Genomic DNA, 14,406 nt, shown 5'->3' with positions numbered 1-14,406 from the left:
TTGTCAGATGGAAGGGAATTCAACAGTTCAGAAGATCCACAAACTCTAAAGTTTGAATTGAGGGTGACTCGGGACTCCCTTAATAATATATGACTCAAAGAAGACGACAATCCTCCTTGGAGCTTGAGATATTCATTTCATGATATGATAGTCTCTCTTTGCCTTGAGTGTTTTTTCAGTCACATCTATTGTGAACGAAATACTGGGGCAGATACTAAGAAAAACATGGGGTCAATTGCAATGAGTTAAGGTTTTGGGATGTGATGTACTGTGAAACAACCAATTACTCCAAAAGCTTAAGCTGTTGGAGATGGCGTTATTTGATCTTTTATTCTTGAACACTCCCCTTCATGTGTGGCCCCTCTTTCTATGGTTGGCCTAAACGTGGCACCTGTGGCGCCTCTTTTGGTTTTGGCCATTGCATGTGGATTTTTGCTATCGAGGAGGTTTGAATTTAGCACCTTTGGCTCTGATACCATATGAAACGACCAAAAGATTAAAGCAGTTCGAGACGGTGTTATTTAACCCTTTATACTTTAACATTTACATTTAGCTATTTCTTTGGTTTGTTCTGCGTTTTTCTGGTGCAAAAGAAATAGAATTACAAACATGTTTCAAATTTAAATCCAAACCTAAAATAAAATCAAGCACATGATTCAATAGAAGACAAGGAGAGCAAAATATTGTGATGCCTCAAAGAGAAAACAACAGTGAAAAGAGTAAAATTTTGCCATAAACTTCAAGTTTCATAATCAATCAAGGGCTCCCCCAAAAAGAGGGTCTTGCCTCATATAAATATACTCCTTTTTTCATCTTCAAAATACCCTTGCTTTTGAACCCATACTTCTACAATTCTAACTGTAAAATAAATTAGCCGTAAACAAGCTAGAATTCTTCCACGATAACAATAAAAAACTCCCCCAAAACAAACCCATAACTTTGAATTTATTGCTGATACACGTGTCCTGTTGTGTCTGACACGACATGCGTGTCCACCTGTGTCGACACTCCTTTGGACACTTTTAAATGTTCTGCTATAAATGAGACTTAATGTGGGTGTGTGGACACGTTTTTGTGTCATGTCAAGTGTGACATTCTGTTTTATTGTAGCATATTGTGTTTACCTCTTTTATTATTAACTATTCTTTTATTATAAACTCTTTTTTAGCTCTTCTTTAACTAATATTTGTTGTTGTATCATAAATACTTTCTATTTCAGCCGTGTCCCCGAATCTAAATTTTGAGGTTCCGCTGTGTCCGACACTACGTGTCCGTTTCCACAAATCATAGCCTATAATATATTACTACTTATTGTAAAGTGTTTTTAATTATAAACCAATCCTAATTCAACCTTCCTATGACAATATAAACCTCCGCAATTCAAAATCGAAATTGTAGAAGCTTCCAACAATCTATTTTTTGTTCCCAAATCATGTTCTTTCTAAATCTCATAAATAATATTCCAAAACTTCAATTAAAAATAGAAAATTAGTGATTTTTCCCATATAACCATTTGATGTAATACAATTTCGTAGTCAGATTTTGATTGGTAGAAGAAGATTGATAGGAATTGATGATTATACGCAGATTTTGACCCAATATTGGAGCCAAAATGGGGTGGAAAATTGCTTTCCTGACCTAAGTCCAGTTTTGACATAGATAACCATTTGACTTCAATTTAGGAAAATTTGACTCAGATGGGGCCCATTGTTCACAAAAATCAAGAACACCACTTAATTTAATTAGAGTAACAGAGGGTCCACTCCTTTCACATGACACTATTTGTTTCACTGTTCACCATATTACGCATGCCACTATTCATGAAGTTTTTCTTTAGAGGGCTTTGTGTGGGTATTTTTTTGTCAAAAGTGGGCAGTTTTTAGTTTAGGGTTTAGAATTTTGTAGTAGGGGTGCAACTCGGGTCGATTTTTGAGAATTCGGGCTGAGCTTTTACCTTAAAACTGGGTTGGGTTCGGGTTGATTCCTCTTCAATTTTTACCAAAAGCTCAACCAGACCTAACCCAAGTTCCTCCCTTGCTTTCAGGCTCTTTTTGTTTCTCTCTTTATATATATATATATATATATATATATATATATATATATATATATATATGTTATTTTGCTTTTGCTTTTGGTGTGAGTTTTTGTTTCTTTTTGAATAACAAAGGGGTTAGGGTTCTGCTGCCTATTTCATGTTCATGGGATTTTCTTGGACACGAAAACTCCAAATTGTGAAGATTTGTTCAAGAAAACTCCAATCCAAAAGAAGATTTGTTCAATACCACCATCAGAAAAATTAATAAGGAGAAAATTGTGCCCGAAGAGCCCCATCAAAAGATATTGTACCGAGGAAATAGATGCATGATCAACCGACGTTCGAGTATATCAATCGACAGATATATGGTTAATCGATGGATGAGAACACCAATCAATTAGATGGGATGCGTATTGAAGCTTCATTTGTCGTCCATCCAATTTTGGATTTGTTTATTTATATCTTTTTTGATGGTTTACCACTAGGGTTACCACTAGAGTATTATCTCTCTTACTATCTTGTTTGGAAAATTGACGTGGTTCCTTAGGTTCATAGATTGTTGCTACGATATTTTATATTGAGATGCGAATATCTTTCGAAGAAGAGGAATTGAAATCGAGGTTGAGTTCTTTTCAAAAGGTGCTGACTGATATCGCACAACTTTGCAACCAGATTTTGATCAAAGGAAGGAGATTGATCACAGCTCATATTTTTACCCAAAATTTGGCCTTGAATCAGAGCCAAACCATGAGCCAAGGAAAGAGGTGGAAAAACCATTGTTTGTGACCCTGGTTGGTGCTCAGTTCTAATGTAGATGGGGCCCTCATTAATGTATGATAGTTTGGCTTAGATGAGCCCATCCTTTGCAAGAATCAAGAAAGAGTCACTTAAGTCACTTGTAAGTGAATTAGAATAAAATAGGGCCCACTCCATGACTACGATGTTGTTCATGCCACTATTCATGTCACTCTTTGTGACAATTGAAGGTAAGTTGCTGAAACTTTTCCCAGTAATTTAACTTCTTAATTGATTCTAGATTTGAAGTATCTTGTTGATACCCATCAGTGTTCAAAAACTCCTTGACTCGACAAGGAACTCCCCCGAGTCGACTCCTTTTTGCCTTGGCCGCATTCCGCATTGCACCACATCCGCATTCCGCGTTTTGCCTTACATAGTCATTAAACTCCTTCGACTCTCCCAAGTTATGACCGCGTCAACCTCGTCAACCGCATTCTTGGCCGCGTCCGCGTTGAGTCAACAAGGATTTTTCCTGGCCGCGTTCCGCGTCAAATCCGCGTTTTTAAACACTGATACCCATAATTAAGAGCTACTGATGCAGGGTCATCAAGTGGAGAAGATTTTGTTGATGAATTTCTAAAGAGATGGATCACCCCGTATAGATCAAAAGATCTAAGAGACATGCATTGTCGCACATGTCTGGAATAGTAAAGTTAATAAAGTACAATATAATGAAGCATAATAAAGTACAATGCTGGTTTCCCCTCTAAGGACCTAAACTCTATAGAGTTACAAGGTATTATTGGTCCCATGCCGATCTAACATCCAATGCATAAGATACAGCTACTTTGTTGTGCAGTTCAATGATGTTGCCTACCAAATATCATTCTCTACATTAATGAAATGAAATGAAATTTAAATCATAACATTTTCCCATTTTTTAAGTCGTTCCGACCATTTTGGGAATTTCGGTCAAAATTTTGTGGAAATAATGACGTGGAAGGATTTCATGTAGATTTCGTTTTCGTGGGAATGGATGTAGAAACATTTCGGTCGTTTCGGGGAAATTTAAAACCATGCTTTTATTTAATCTACTCGTTTGCTAAATATCAGTTATTTGGCCCTCGTTGTTGAAATCTATTTTTCACTACAATGCTCCTTGGGTAGGGGAAATTATGCTTCCGTGACCCTTTCAAAACCTATGAAATAATCCAGAATCTTATGCATTTTGTCCAATGAGAATCTTATAGCTTGTGTGCTTTGTCCCCTTTAGGGATTTGGGATGAAAGAACATAGGTTGCACTCCAGTATTCGCTTATTCGCTTACTCGTATAAAACCCACAATGACCTCGACCCTATCTTCCTTAATCACTCCCCTACAGTCTTCAATGAAAGGCAAACAAAAGCCATTGGGATACATCTCTGCTTTTATCTCCTCAAACCCCTTTCATTGTTCCAATTGTACTAGAGAAAATAGCCTATCAGACTGGACTGCATTCAAACCCAGTTTCCTTTGATTTCATAAAACTGCTTTGTCACTTCTGCGCCTATTTAGATTGTCATGGTACTGCTAAGTTGTTGTATGCATTTGGGTAATCAAATGGCAATTTGTCATTTTAGAAATAGTTGATATTTTTCAGGGACTCATATCCGTCTGACCATGTTTTGATAATGGGACGAACTCACCTTTTTTATCTGTTTTAAACAAAAATCTCGTAACAGCCAATCAGAGAAGTGTAAACCAAAGTGAGTTGTCCCATTTTCAAAACATGTCACATGGATATCAGTAGCCTATCCCCCTCCCCCCCCCCTCTCATAGTTTTCTTTTTGAATTCTTTTCCAGTTCATCTTTTATGTCTGTTTTTAAAGGAGGTTCCCACATTCTTCTTTTCCAGCTGCCACTCACAGGGCTTTGTGAAAGATGCTTTTCTATTTTAAAGATGGTGAAAGCTGCACATATCATTATGGATTCTGAAACCCTGCATATGAGTCGTCTAAGGAGCGTGGACTGTGCTGCTGAGAATACTCTTCATAAGCAAATAAATAGACTTCAATGCCAGAGCAGTGTGGCTTCCTTAATGGAACGAAATGGATGCTTGGAGCCCAAAGACATCGGTGTTGTAGGTATGCCCAACAGTGATACAAGGGGAAGTCACGATGAGACCATCCAACCTGCCACAGTGTATGAAAGCACAACAGATGGAAACATATCCAATTTGAGAACTGAGATTGTGGCTGATGGTAGTGCTGGTTTTCCTAGGGAGCACCAAGAAGGTGAGCCTTATAAATGTCAGAGGCAGAACAATGACAGATCTTTACAAGATATTTTTGAGCTGCAAGAACTTTTTGATGACGAGGACGATGATGATAGTGACTGGGAACCCTCACAAAATGGCATAATTAGCAAAAAGTGGTTTTGCACAAACTGTATAATGCCAAACTTTGAAGACGTTCTCCACTGCGATGTATGGCTACCTTGCCTCTTTATGCACACTAATGTTGTACTTATTTAATGTGTGGTGTATACAGTTAGTGTATATTCTGGAAATATATGTTCCTTTTAAATGCCTGCTATATGAATTTTCTGCATTTCTGTTCAAATATGAAGATGCTTTTATTTCATGCAGGTGTGTGGAGAATATAAGGAATCTGAAATAGTTAGGCATGGCTTTTTTGCATCTCATTTTGCACGAGGAGTTAACACTCACTCTGAATCAGAAGAACTGGTTACTTATCAAGGTTGTTATATAATACTTTTACTTTGCATTTGGTTGACATTTTTGCGGACGATTTTATTCATTTCTAAAGTAACATTTTTTTAAAAGATATACTTAGTATGAAGAATCATAAAATGATGTGTCCTATAAAATAAAGGCATCAGCCTTGTATTGATGCATGTCCCAGAAGTGCCTCTGATGACAGACCCCTCCCTCCTTGCAGTAGTCCACATATCAATACAAGGATTTGATTGTTTCCTTACGAGAGTACTGTGTCCACAGTAGAACTTGTTTCATTCTATTCCATCCTCCTAAGTATTATTTTTAGTACATATAGATACGCATTTTAGGTTTAGTTTGTTCTGTGCAACAGCAATTTATGTTTTCGGCTTATTCAGCCATGGCTTGTGCCATGCTTTTGTTTCTGTGAATGTTATGATAGTATTTGTGGTCATGCGTGTGATGTCTAAGTGACTTCTGGGGGATTGGTGATGCAGAAATTAGGATTTATTTCCGCATTATTTAGTTTCTAGTATTTTTATTTCCATGTTATTAGTTTCTAGTTTCTAGAATTTTATTTTCCATATTATTTTTAGGAATTCTTATTTTAGTAGGTTTGTATCTTTTAACTTGTTTATTTGCCTATATATAGGCCTCTTTACAGCTTCGTTTGTAACTTTGAATGATTATTGAATAAAGATTGATTCTCCCCTCTACTCTTTTCTTCTTCTCCTCTTTTGATTTCTTCTCTTCTCTCCCTAAATTCGTCTCTTCTTCTTCTACTTTTCTCTAAATTCGTCTCTTCTTCAGGTTATTTTCGTCTCTTCTTCCCCTATTCTTCTATTTCTCTCCCCCTTCGTCAATTTCTCTTCCCGTTGCTGCATCAATTAGTTAACCTTCACAATTGCAATTCATTGTATTCTGAAGCGCCAAAAACTATTCTTGTTAATTAAATGAACTCTTCTGTAACAGATTGTGTTTATTGAACTGTGTAACAAATTCCTATAATATAAGATAACATTCAGATTAATTGGTCTTTGAGACATTTTTCTGCTTAATTCATTTTCAATGTTTGGTCAAACATCTTGATGTTTGCAATCATTTTCCTTAATACCTTCTCTCAATGCATGAATTGGTAATGTGATTAATGAAGAACCAGTTACAACTGCGAAAGACTTTCACAGATTTTATGACACTCAGTTCGGTTGCGTTTCTCGGGTCAGATTCAGAAAACCTGAGGACCTGATGTTGAAAAAAAGACCTGATATTGCAAAAAAGAACAGAAAATAAAAGGAAAAGAGAAAAAAGGACAAAGAGACATTTAGTTGTGCAGAGAAAAACTAGTGAAGAAAGTAGAGAGGGAAGAAAAACAAGAGAATAAAAAGAGTGGGAAGAAAAACTAGAGATCTAGAAGAGGGGAAGAAATAACATAAGTTTGCTAACATAAAATTGGAGAGAATTTTCAATGAAACAATATAATTATCCCTCTTAAGCAAAGCCTTTATTGATATTTCTATATATCATACTAGTTCTAACAATTAAAACTCCAACTAAAGCTATAAAAAATTCCTAAGAGTTAAAATTAGCTACTTCCATTGTTTCAGCCCAATGCCCAAAACTTCCTACCAAAATTGTGGGAATTTCTTAATGGCAACTCTAACTACTAAAACTATGTTTTTGGCAGCAGCTCTCTGATTTTGATGTTATCCAGAATTTTCTTAATCTTTAATTTGTGGAAATTTCCAATTGGAAACTTCCAATTATTTTGCTGGATTTCTCCTGACTAGTTGCTCAACATGGGAGTTCTCAAATTCAATTAAAACGAGTTTCTAAGATCACAGGAAGATGTGTATTGATTTAAGCTATGTTTTCTAGGACAAACCAAACGTCATCTTGTATTATGCTCATTACCTGTTACAAGCTGAGCCCCTATCCGCTGCTTCTTTCTATTATGCCCACCTTTAGGTGACTGCTCTGCATTTGATTTCCTTTATGATGTAGGTTTGTTTCCACTTTAGGGTGCAGGTTTGTAATGGGATATACGATATTGTGCTGTTTTGATTTTCCATATTCACTTTTCTTTCTTAAATTTGCATGTAAAAAGAAACATTAGCATTCTGTTTGGAGGAATTTTCTTTTCTTTTCTTTTTTGGCTTTTGTTTTTGAGTATGATAGAATCCTGATATTGTTCCTTTTATATAAATTAAGCTATTGATTGTTTGTGGAATTTCTGAAAGCTTACTTTCGGTTCTGATATTTGAATGTGATTTGAATGTGCAATATCTCATTCATGTTTTTCTTTTATGGTAGAGTCTTTAGATACTGCTCTAATATGGATGTATTTATTATTGTGATTTGTGGTGAGTCAATTTCCAGTCGACAAGGAAAGTTTTCTTCCTTTCTATCATGTGTCTTTGCATCATAAATATAGTTTGTGGACCTACAGTTTATCCTTTTTATTAGCTCATGTAGGCACATCGACACGGGAAACAGCACTGGGCAATTGCACTGCAGTTGGTTTTGATGAGAGAATGCTGCTTCACTCAGAGGTATACTAATCCCATTGTATCCATTGTTTATATTTTTAAGGAAATTGATATGGAGACCAAGGTTTACAATTTTGGTTTCGGTTTTGAACATAGCCGAAACTGAAATTTCTGCCGAAATTGGTAAGAAAAAAACAAATTACATTACAGTGCTGAAATTTTGCCGAAATTTTGGAAAAGGTTTAAAAAATTATATTTTCTCAAATTTGGCATACTGGCCGAAATTTCGGCCACGTTAGGTGGTTTCGGTGCCGGTCCCTACCGAAATTCGTTATCTCGGCCGAAATTTAAATCCATGATGGAGACCGAGAGTATGACCGAGCATGGGACCTGCAATTAGAATATGCCATTTGTGCAAAAAAATAAAAAACATTAATTTTTGTTGAATCTCCTTAATCTAAGGGTTGGTTCATGTCACATGGCATGTTGCTTCAAAAATTAACTTGTTTGGTCCCTTTTCGGTCCTACTCTCGGTTTCCGTAGCATTAAGAACTATTAAAATGCATTGTTGGTGAACCTTGAGGAGATACCGTTTGTCTTGGCTACCAACATATATTGGCTTAGAAAGTGACAGAACTGCTGCAGAAAGTTTTGGACTATTCTTCTTAAGTCCTTCCATTTAACAGTCAACCCACTTTTTTTTATTGCCATTCCATTTAATTTGGCTGCTATTCTTCAAAATTGGTTGCAAGGTATTACTGGTTCCTGAAGAGGAATTTTTGTTTTGGTGTCTTCTGTGCTAAAACAGGGTGAAATGAAGTCACATCCGCATCCAGAAAGGCCGGATCGGCTTCGAGCAATTATTGCCAGCCTTGCCACTGCTGGTATGCAGTGTAATTTTAGTTGTTATTTTAAAATCATTATTACCGAGTTATGTGGTTTTTATTTCATATATGACTTTCTTGCGGAGAAGTTGGAGCTTATCGTTACTCTCTTAAAACTGATTGCAAATTTGTTTGCTAATTGTGACGCTACATGCAGGTATATTTCCTGGAAAATGCTTCCCTATACCTGCTAGAGAAATTACTCAAGATGAGCTCCTGAAAGTATGTTATCACTGACTAAATTAAATCTCCCAATTGTTTTTGGTCATGAGTATCATCTTTTTCCCAGTTGTAGGTAACGAAGTTATTTTTGGGTTTACTTGTTGAAAAGTTGGGCAACCTTTTTAAACATCAAGTAAATTGCATACATTTTCATAGTTCTCATAAACCTGTGGAGAGAATGAATTGAATTTCCCGGGCCCTCTTTGTGCATAGAAGTGGAAGAAAGGACAAATCAAAGTCTGGGTCACCTTGAATTGTGGAGCTGTAGAAGGGTTGCTAACTACTGTATTTGAGAGAGCCCGCAATTTACTTAGTTTGGCCATTTTGATCATCAAATCTGCAGGTTCACTCTCTGGAGCACATAAAATCTGTTGAACTCACGAGCTCTATGATGTCCAGGTACTAGTTGGTTTATCACTTGTACTGCATGTTGTTTTTTATTCTTCCAACAAAAAGAAAATGGGTCAGAGGCCTTTTGTACTCTAAAGCACCTGACTGTCCTTGATGTGTTTCTTTGATGCAATTTTTTTGATACATACTCTCCAATCTTCACTGTAGTACAATATAATTAGAGGCAGTTCTAGGTAATGCGTCTCATTAGTATTGGAAAACATGATGATTGTAAACGTTCTTACCATTTTACGTCAGGTCATGTAGTGCATTGTTTTAAATTTCGGCCGAAATACCATAATTTCCACCTAAATTTTGGATTTTGGCCGGGACCGACACCGAAATTTCCACTGAAATTTTAAGATTTACACCAAAATTACCAAAATTTATACATAATTTTAAAAAATTTCCATCAAAATTTTAAAAATCTCCACCAAAATTTCGGTTTCAGTTGTGGCCGAAACGTACACCGAAACCAACATTTAAAACCTTGATGTAGTGGGCATTCATGCACTGACATAGCTGTGCATGTGAATTGTTGCCTTTGTGAACTTCCACTCAATTTTCATACCAGCCGAAACCAACACCGAAACCAACATTTAAAACCTTGATGTAGTGGGCATTCATGCACTGACATACCTGTGCATGCGAATTGTTGCCTTTGTGAACTTCTACGCAATTTTCATACATTTCAAGCTACAAATGACATCTATTCGCTAGAGAATGTGATTTGTGTGCCAAATTCATTTGTATCTTGTTGAGGTCTGTATATGTCTTCTATGTAATTCAGAGGTGGGTTTGTTAGTTTTATTATTGAAAGTTTTATATAATCATGTCTGTGCTAGCTTGCACCGGGTACTGGTGGGTTTGTTAGTTTTATTATTGAAAGTTCTGTGTAATCATGTCTTTGCTAGCGTGCACCAGGTACTGTGACCTGCATGTCTTTGCCATTTCATTTCTTTTACCACTTGCTCTTTTTAAATGCTCATCTTTATTTACTACCATCGTCCGCAAAGTATCTCAGCTTTTATATAGGAAATATCTTTTAATACAATCATGGTTTCTGTTAAAGAAAATGACCATGTACTGTTTGGACCCACTGCCATGTGTACAGTGATTGGGTTCATGAAGATTGTTGGCCATCTCAAGTCCTTCCTATTGCCCTTGTCACGGTCCTCATTGGATGCTTCTAGGCCTTTTAATGAGCATAATAAAAAGACATCCTAAAGTTTTCTTTAAGCCGTCTATATTGCAGGCCTTAATCTTGGGAAAGAGATCTTCGCCTGGCATCAGACCTTGGCCCACTTGGCAGTGGTTCTTAGCCGAGACTTGAGGGGCAGCTGTTTGGCCAAGGGAGGGAGACGCTAGGCTTGAGGTGGAGAGGAGAACAATTTTTGCTGATTTAAGTTCCACCCCTTTTCAAAGGAACTTTTGGGTCGGCATTTTAGTAAGTGGTGGGGATTTTGAGGGAGTCTTCGGGATAAATCCCTAGCCAACTGACTAACATGGGTTTTGACTTTGAGAGTGTAAACCATAAAGGAGGTATAAATATAGGATGATATGCCCTCTTTGTAGGTGTTTCGTGATGAGGATTATGTCTTTTTTTTTTAAAGCTATGGCTTTGGCCTGGTTTCTTCATTAGTCCTATATACATTTTAGAGAAAAGGAGGTTCTTTCGTCTTTATTTTGGTAATTTCATTGAGAGCTATTCTTGTCATCTTCTATTATGTACAGATTCCGGTTCATTGATCCTTCCCATGTTTTCTTGGTATTAGGGTAACAAGATAACAAGTGTGCCTCCTCCACAAAAGGTGCTTTCATGCTAGGTGATGATAGAGGAGGTTTCCCACGTTCAATTCGTAGACGACAGATTGTTTTTTTGCAAGGGCAATGGGGACAAAGGATTTAAACTTAAAGCTGCGATTGGATATTACAAAGTGGTGACAGGACAAAGATATAATTTTCTGAAGTCCAAGCTTATAGGTATCCATCTAGACAATGAAAGAGACAAGATTGCTGGATTGATTATGTGCTTGGTAGATTCCTTTTCAACTACTTACTTGGATCTACCTTTATGTGAAGGGAGATCTAATGTTATTTGCCAAGCACCCAAGCATAAAGGTGGATTCACCTTGATTAAGGCGATCCTCGCTAACATTCCCATATACTTCTCCTTATTCAAATGCTTTATTAGGGTGATCATATAGATCCAAAGGAATTTCTTGTGTGGGTGGGTATCGGGGGCGCCGGGGAGTGGGTGGGGGCCTGGGTGTGTCTGATGATGGGGAAAAATTCCATCCTGTTAGTTTGAAGGTGTGAAAACCTGTTAAATTTGGTGGTTTGGGGTTGTTGAGAAAGTTTATGGGCAAATCTGATCTGATCGTGCACAATTAAATGGAAAAGTAGAAATAAACACAGGCCACAAGATTAACACCAAGATTTTATGTGGTTTTGCCAAGATGCCTCGACGTCGAGAACACAATCTTCCTTTATGAGAAAACAAAATTACAAGGATTACAATGGGCTTAACTTCCAAATTCACAAACCCATAAACCACAACCCTTACCCTTGTTTCTCAACCAAGACCGTACACAAGAGTAACCCGAGAGAAAAAACTCCAAAAGAATCCGAGAGAATCCCAAGGGAACACAAGTGAAAACCTAAGAGAAACTCTCTCTCCCTCTCTCTCCCCTTCTCTTTCTCTCTCTCTCTCTCTCTCTCTCTCTCCTTCTCTTTCTCTCCAACTCTCTCTTTTTCTCACCTTCTTTTCTCTCTAACTCTCTCTCTCCACGCGACATGCGAAGAGAGAAAAAACTCGTCTCTTCTGTAGCCGCCCACACCTTTTTTCTCATTGAGAAAAAATGGGTTTTATGCCCAGGTTTTTCTAAACTGTAAAGAGGATTTGTTTCTGTTTTGGTTTCACACTAAACCCGGGAAACACGACACTTTTCCAACAGTCTTCACCTTGGCTTGTTTCCCCGTCATCTGGAGATTTTCTGTTGTTGTCGCCACCGGTCTTCTGTCGCTGGAAGCCACCATTGGTCTTCTGAAGTACCAGCTACACATTATCTATTCATCATGGTTTCGACGTCACCTCATTTGATCATTACGGCCAATGCACATGTGCATATGGCAACCCGTTAACTCACCCAGTCACCCTTGAGGGGATCTCGATCAATCCTCCCCATCGTAGGTACTGTCACCTCGTCACTATCGTCTGCAGCCAGAAATACATCAACTACGAAATAGACCCTACGCATGCGCAGTTCATCACTATGTTTTCAACTAGCCATCAGGATCATATGAACACTAGTCATCGTGGCCCAAACCAGATGATCTGATCTGCCACACATCTCTCCTTTTATCAAAACCATACAATCGCGTGTGATTTACATGGCTCCACCTATGGTTGAATACTTGCAACCCGTGTTATTCAACTGACCAAGTGACACTAGATTCTTCCGTATCTTTGGGACATGCGCCATACCACCCAAAGTATGTACCACTTCATCGAATATCTTGATCTTCACCGTCCTACTTCTCTTGATATCACAATTAGACCCGTCACCCAAGGACACTGCATCTTTCCTCATCTCCTGGAACGTATCAAAATATTCTCTCATGGAGCATACATAAACAGAGCATTCTGAATCTAGAATTCACTCATTGTGAGGAGAAGTGTAATAACCTGTGTAGACTGTCATAAGATCTCCTACTTCGCTCATCCATTACGGCCACTACAATATTTGTAGCACCATTGCCCGACTTGTCAGCTCTCTTCGGACAATCCTGCTTGATGTGGCCATATTCCTTGAGACAATAGCATTGCACGCCCTTTTTGCTGAGCCTGGATCTTGACCCGCATTTTCCCGATCCCCTATTAGATGACCTTTTTCTTTGATTCTCCCATGGAACAATCAACCCAACTCAACTCAACTCAACAAAGCCCTTGTCCCAAACTAGTTGGGGTCGGCTAAATGAATCCTTTAGAAAAATTTCATGAAGAAGGAATCTACCCGGCTCTAATCCCGGCTGTAGTTGGGTTCTTCTACGTGGATCAATTTCTCCATTCTATCCTATCCAAGGTCATGGTTCTCAAGGTCATGGTTCTCTGTTATGGAACAATCTACTGATGTTTTTTTTCGTTTTTTTATGACATAGGGTATCCCCACCCCAATTTCTAGGGCGGGACTATTCCCTACAGATGCACGCAATCACCTGTAAACCATGCATATTAGGTAATCCCAGGGGATTTGAACTCGCGTCACTGCGGAGCATACTCATGACTTTAAGCCAAAGATCCACACCCGTACGGGTTTAATCAACCCATGTTGTTGACCAACATCTTGATTAGGCCTCCTTATAGTCTCATTTGATAAGAGTGCCGTTGCAACTTCTTCCAACTTCATGGTATCCTTACTGAATAATAACATAATTACCAGATTGTCATATTCGGAAGTGAAGTAAGAAGCAAAAGGGCCTTGTCTTCATCCATCTTTTCTTCAACCATGTGGTGTTGATCTACAAACCTTTTAAACACAGTCATGTGTTCAAGACGATTCCCGCCTTCTCGCATCTTTTGCTCGTACAACTGGTGCTTCAGATACAATCGGTTGACCAAGCTTTTTGACATATAAACCTTTTCCAACTTCTCTCATAATTTAGGCGCTTCTTCCATAACATTGAAAATAACCTTATCTGTTAGACATAGTCGAATTGTGCATACTAGTTTCGACTCAATGTCTTCCCACTCGGCATTTGTCATCTTCTTTGGCTTCCCATCATTTCCCTCCAACGCCTTAATTAGGCCCTATTGAACAAGGATGTCCTTCACCCTCATCTTCCATAGAGTGAAACTTTCCTTTCTATGTCGATGTTGAATTGGATAGAACTCGACTTTAACCCCATCCTAGATCACTCCACACTTCTCGTTT

At 38.0% G+C, this 14,406-nt stretch overlaps 1 protein-coding gene across 11 annotated transcripts in view; it reads left to right on the top strand.

Moving 5' to 3' along the window:
* The window catches only part of LOC143885444 (histone deacetylase 15-like), a 75,997-nt gene that overhangs the window by 2,482 nt on the left and 59,109 nt on the right, over positions 1-14,406 (top strand). For 10 of the 11 annotated variants that reach the window (XR_013253271.1, XR_013253270.1, XM_077389627.1 and 7 more), the window contains exons 2-7: positions 4,669-5,238; positions 5,401-5,512; positions 7,954-8,039; positions 8,785-8,860; positions 9,018-9,082; positions 9,426-9,481. Coding sequence is in view for 9 of the 11 variants with exons in the window: in XM_077389627.1 (XP_077245742.1) it covers positions 4,714-5,238; positions 5,401-5,512; positions 7,954-8,039; positions 8,785-8,860; positions 9,018-9,082; positions 9,426-9,481 (920 nt within the window). In the remaining 2 variants the exon portion in view is untranslated. The remainder of the gene's footprint in view (positions 1-4,668; positions 5,239-5,400; positions 5,513-7,953; positions 8,040-8,784; positions 8,861-9,017; positions 9,083-9,425; positions 9,482-14,406) is intronic. The other variant, XM_077389630.1, reaches the window with a different exon arrangement.

Source organism: Tasmannia lanceolata, unplaced genomic scaffold, assembly GCF_043159265.1.
Source record: "Tasmannia lanceolata isolate RefF3 unplaced genomic scaffold, GAP_Taslan_0.1 ptg000008l, whole genome shotgun sequence".
Taxonomy (NCBI): Eukaryota; Viridiplantae; Streptophyta; class Magnoliopsida; order Canellales; family Winteraceae; genus Tasmannia; species Tasmannia lanceolata.
Note: the sequence above shows the minus strand (reverse complement) of the source record. Positions and strands in the feature narration are given on the sequence as shown.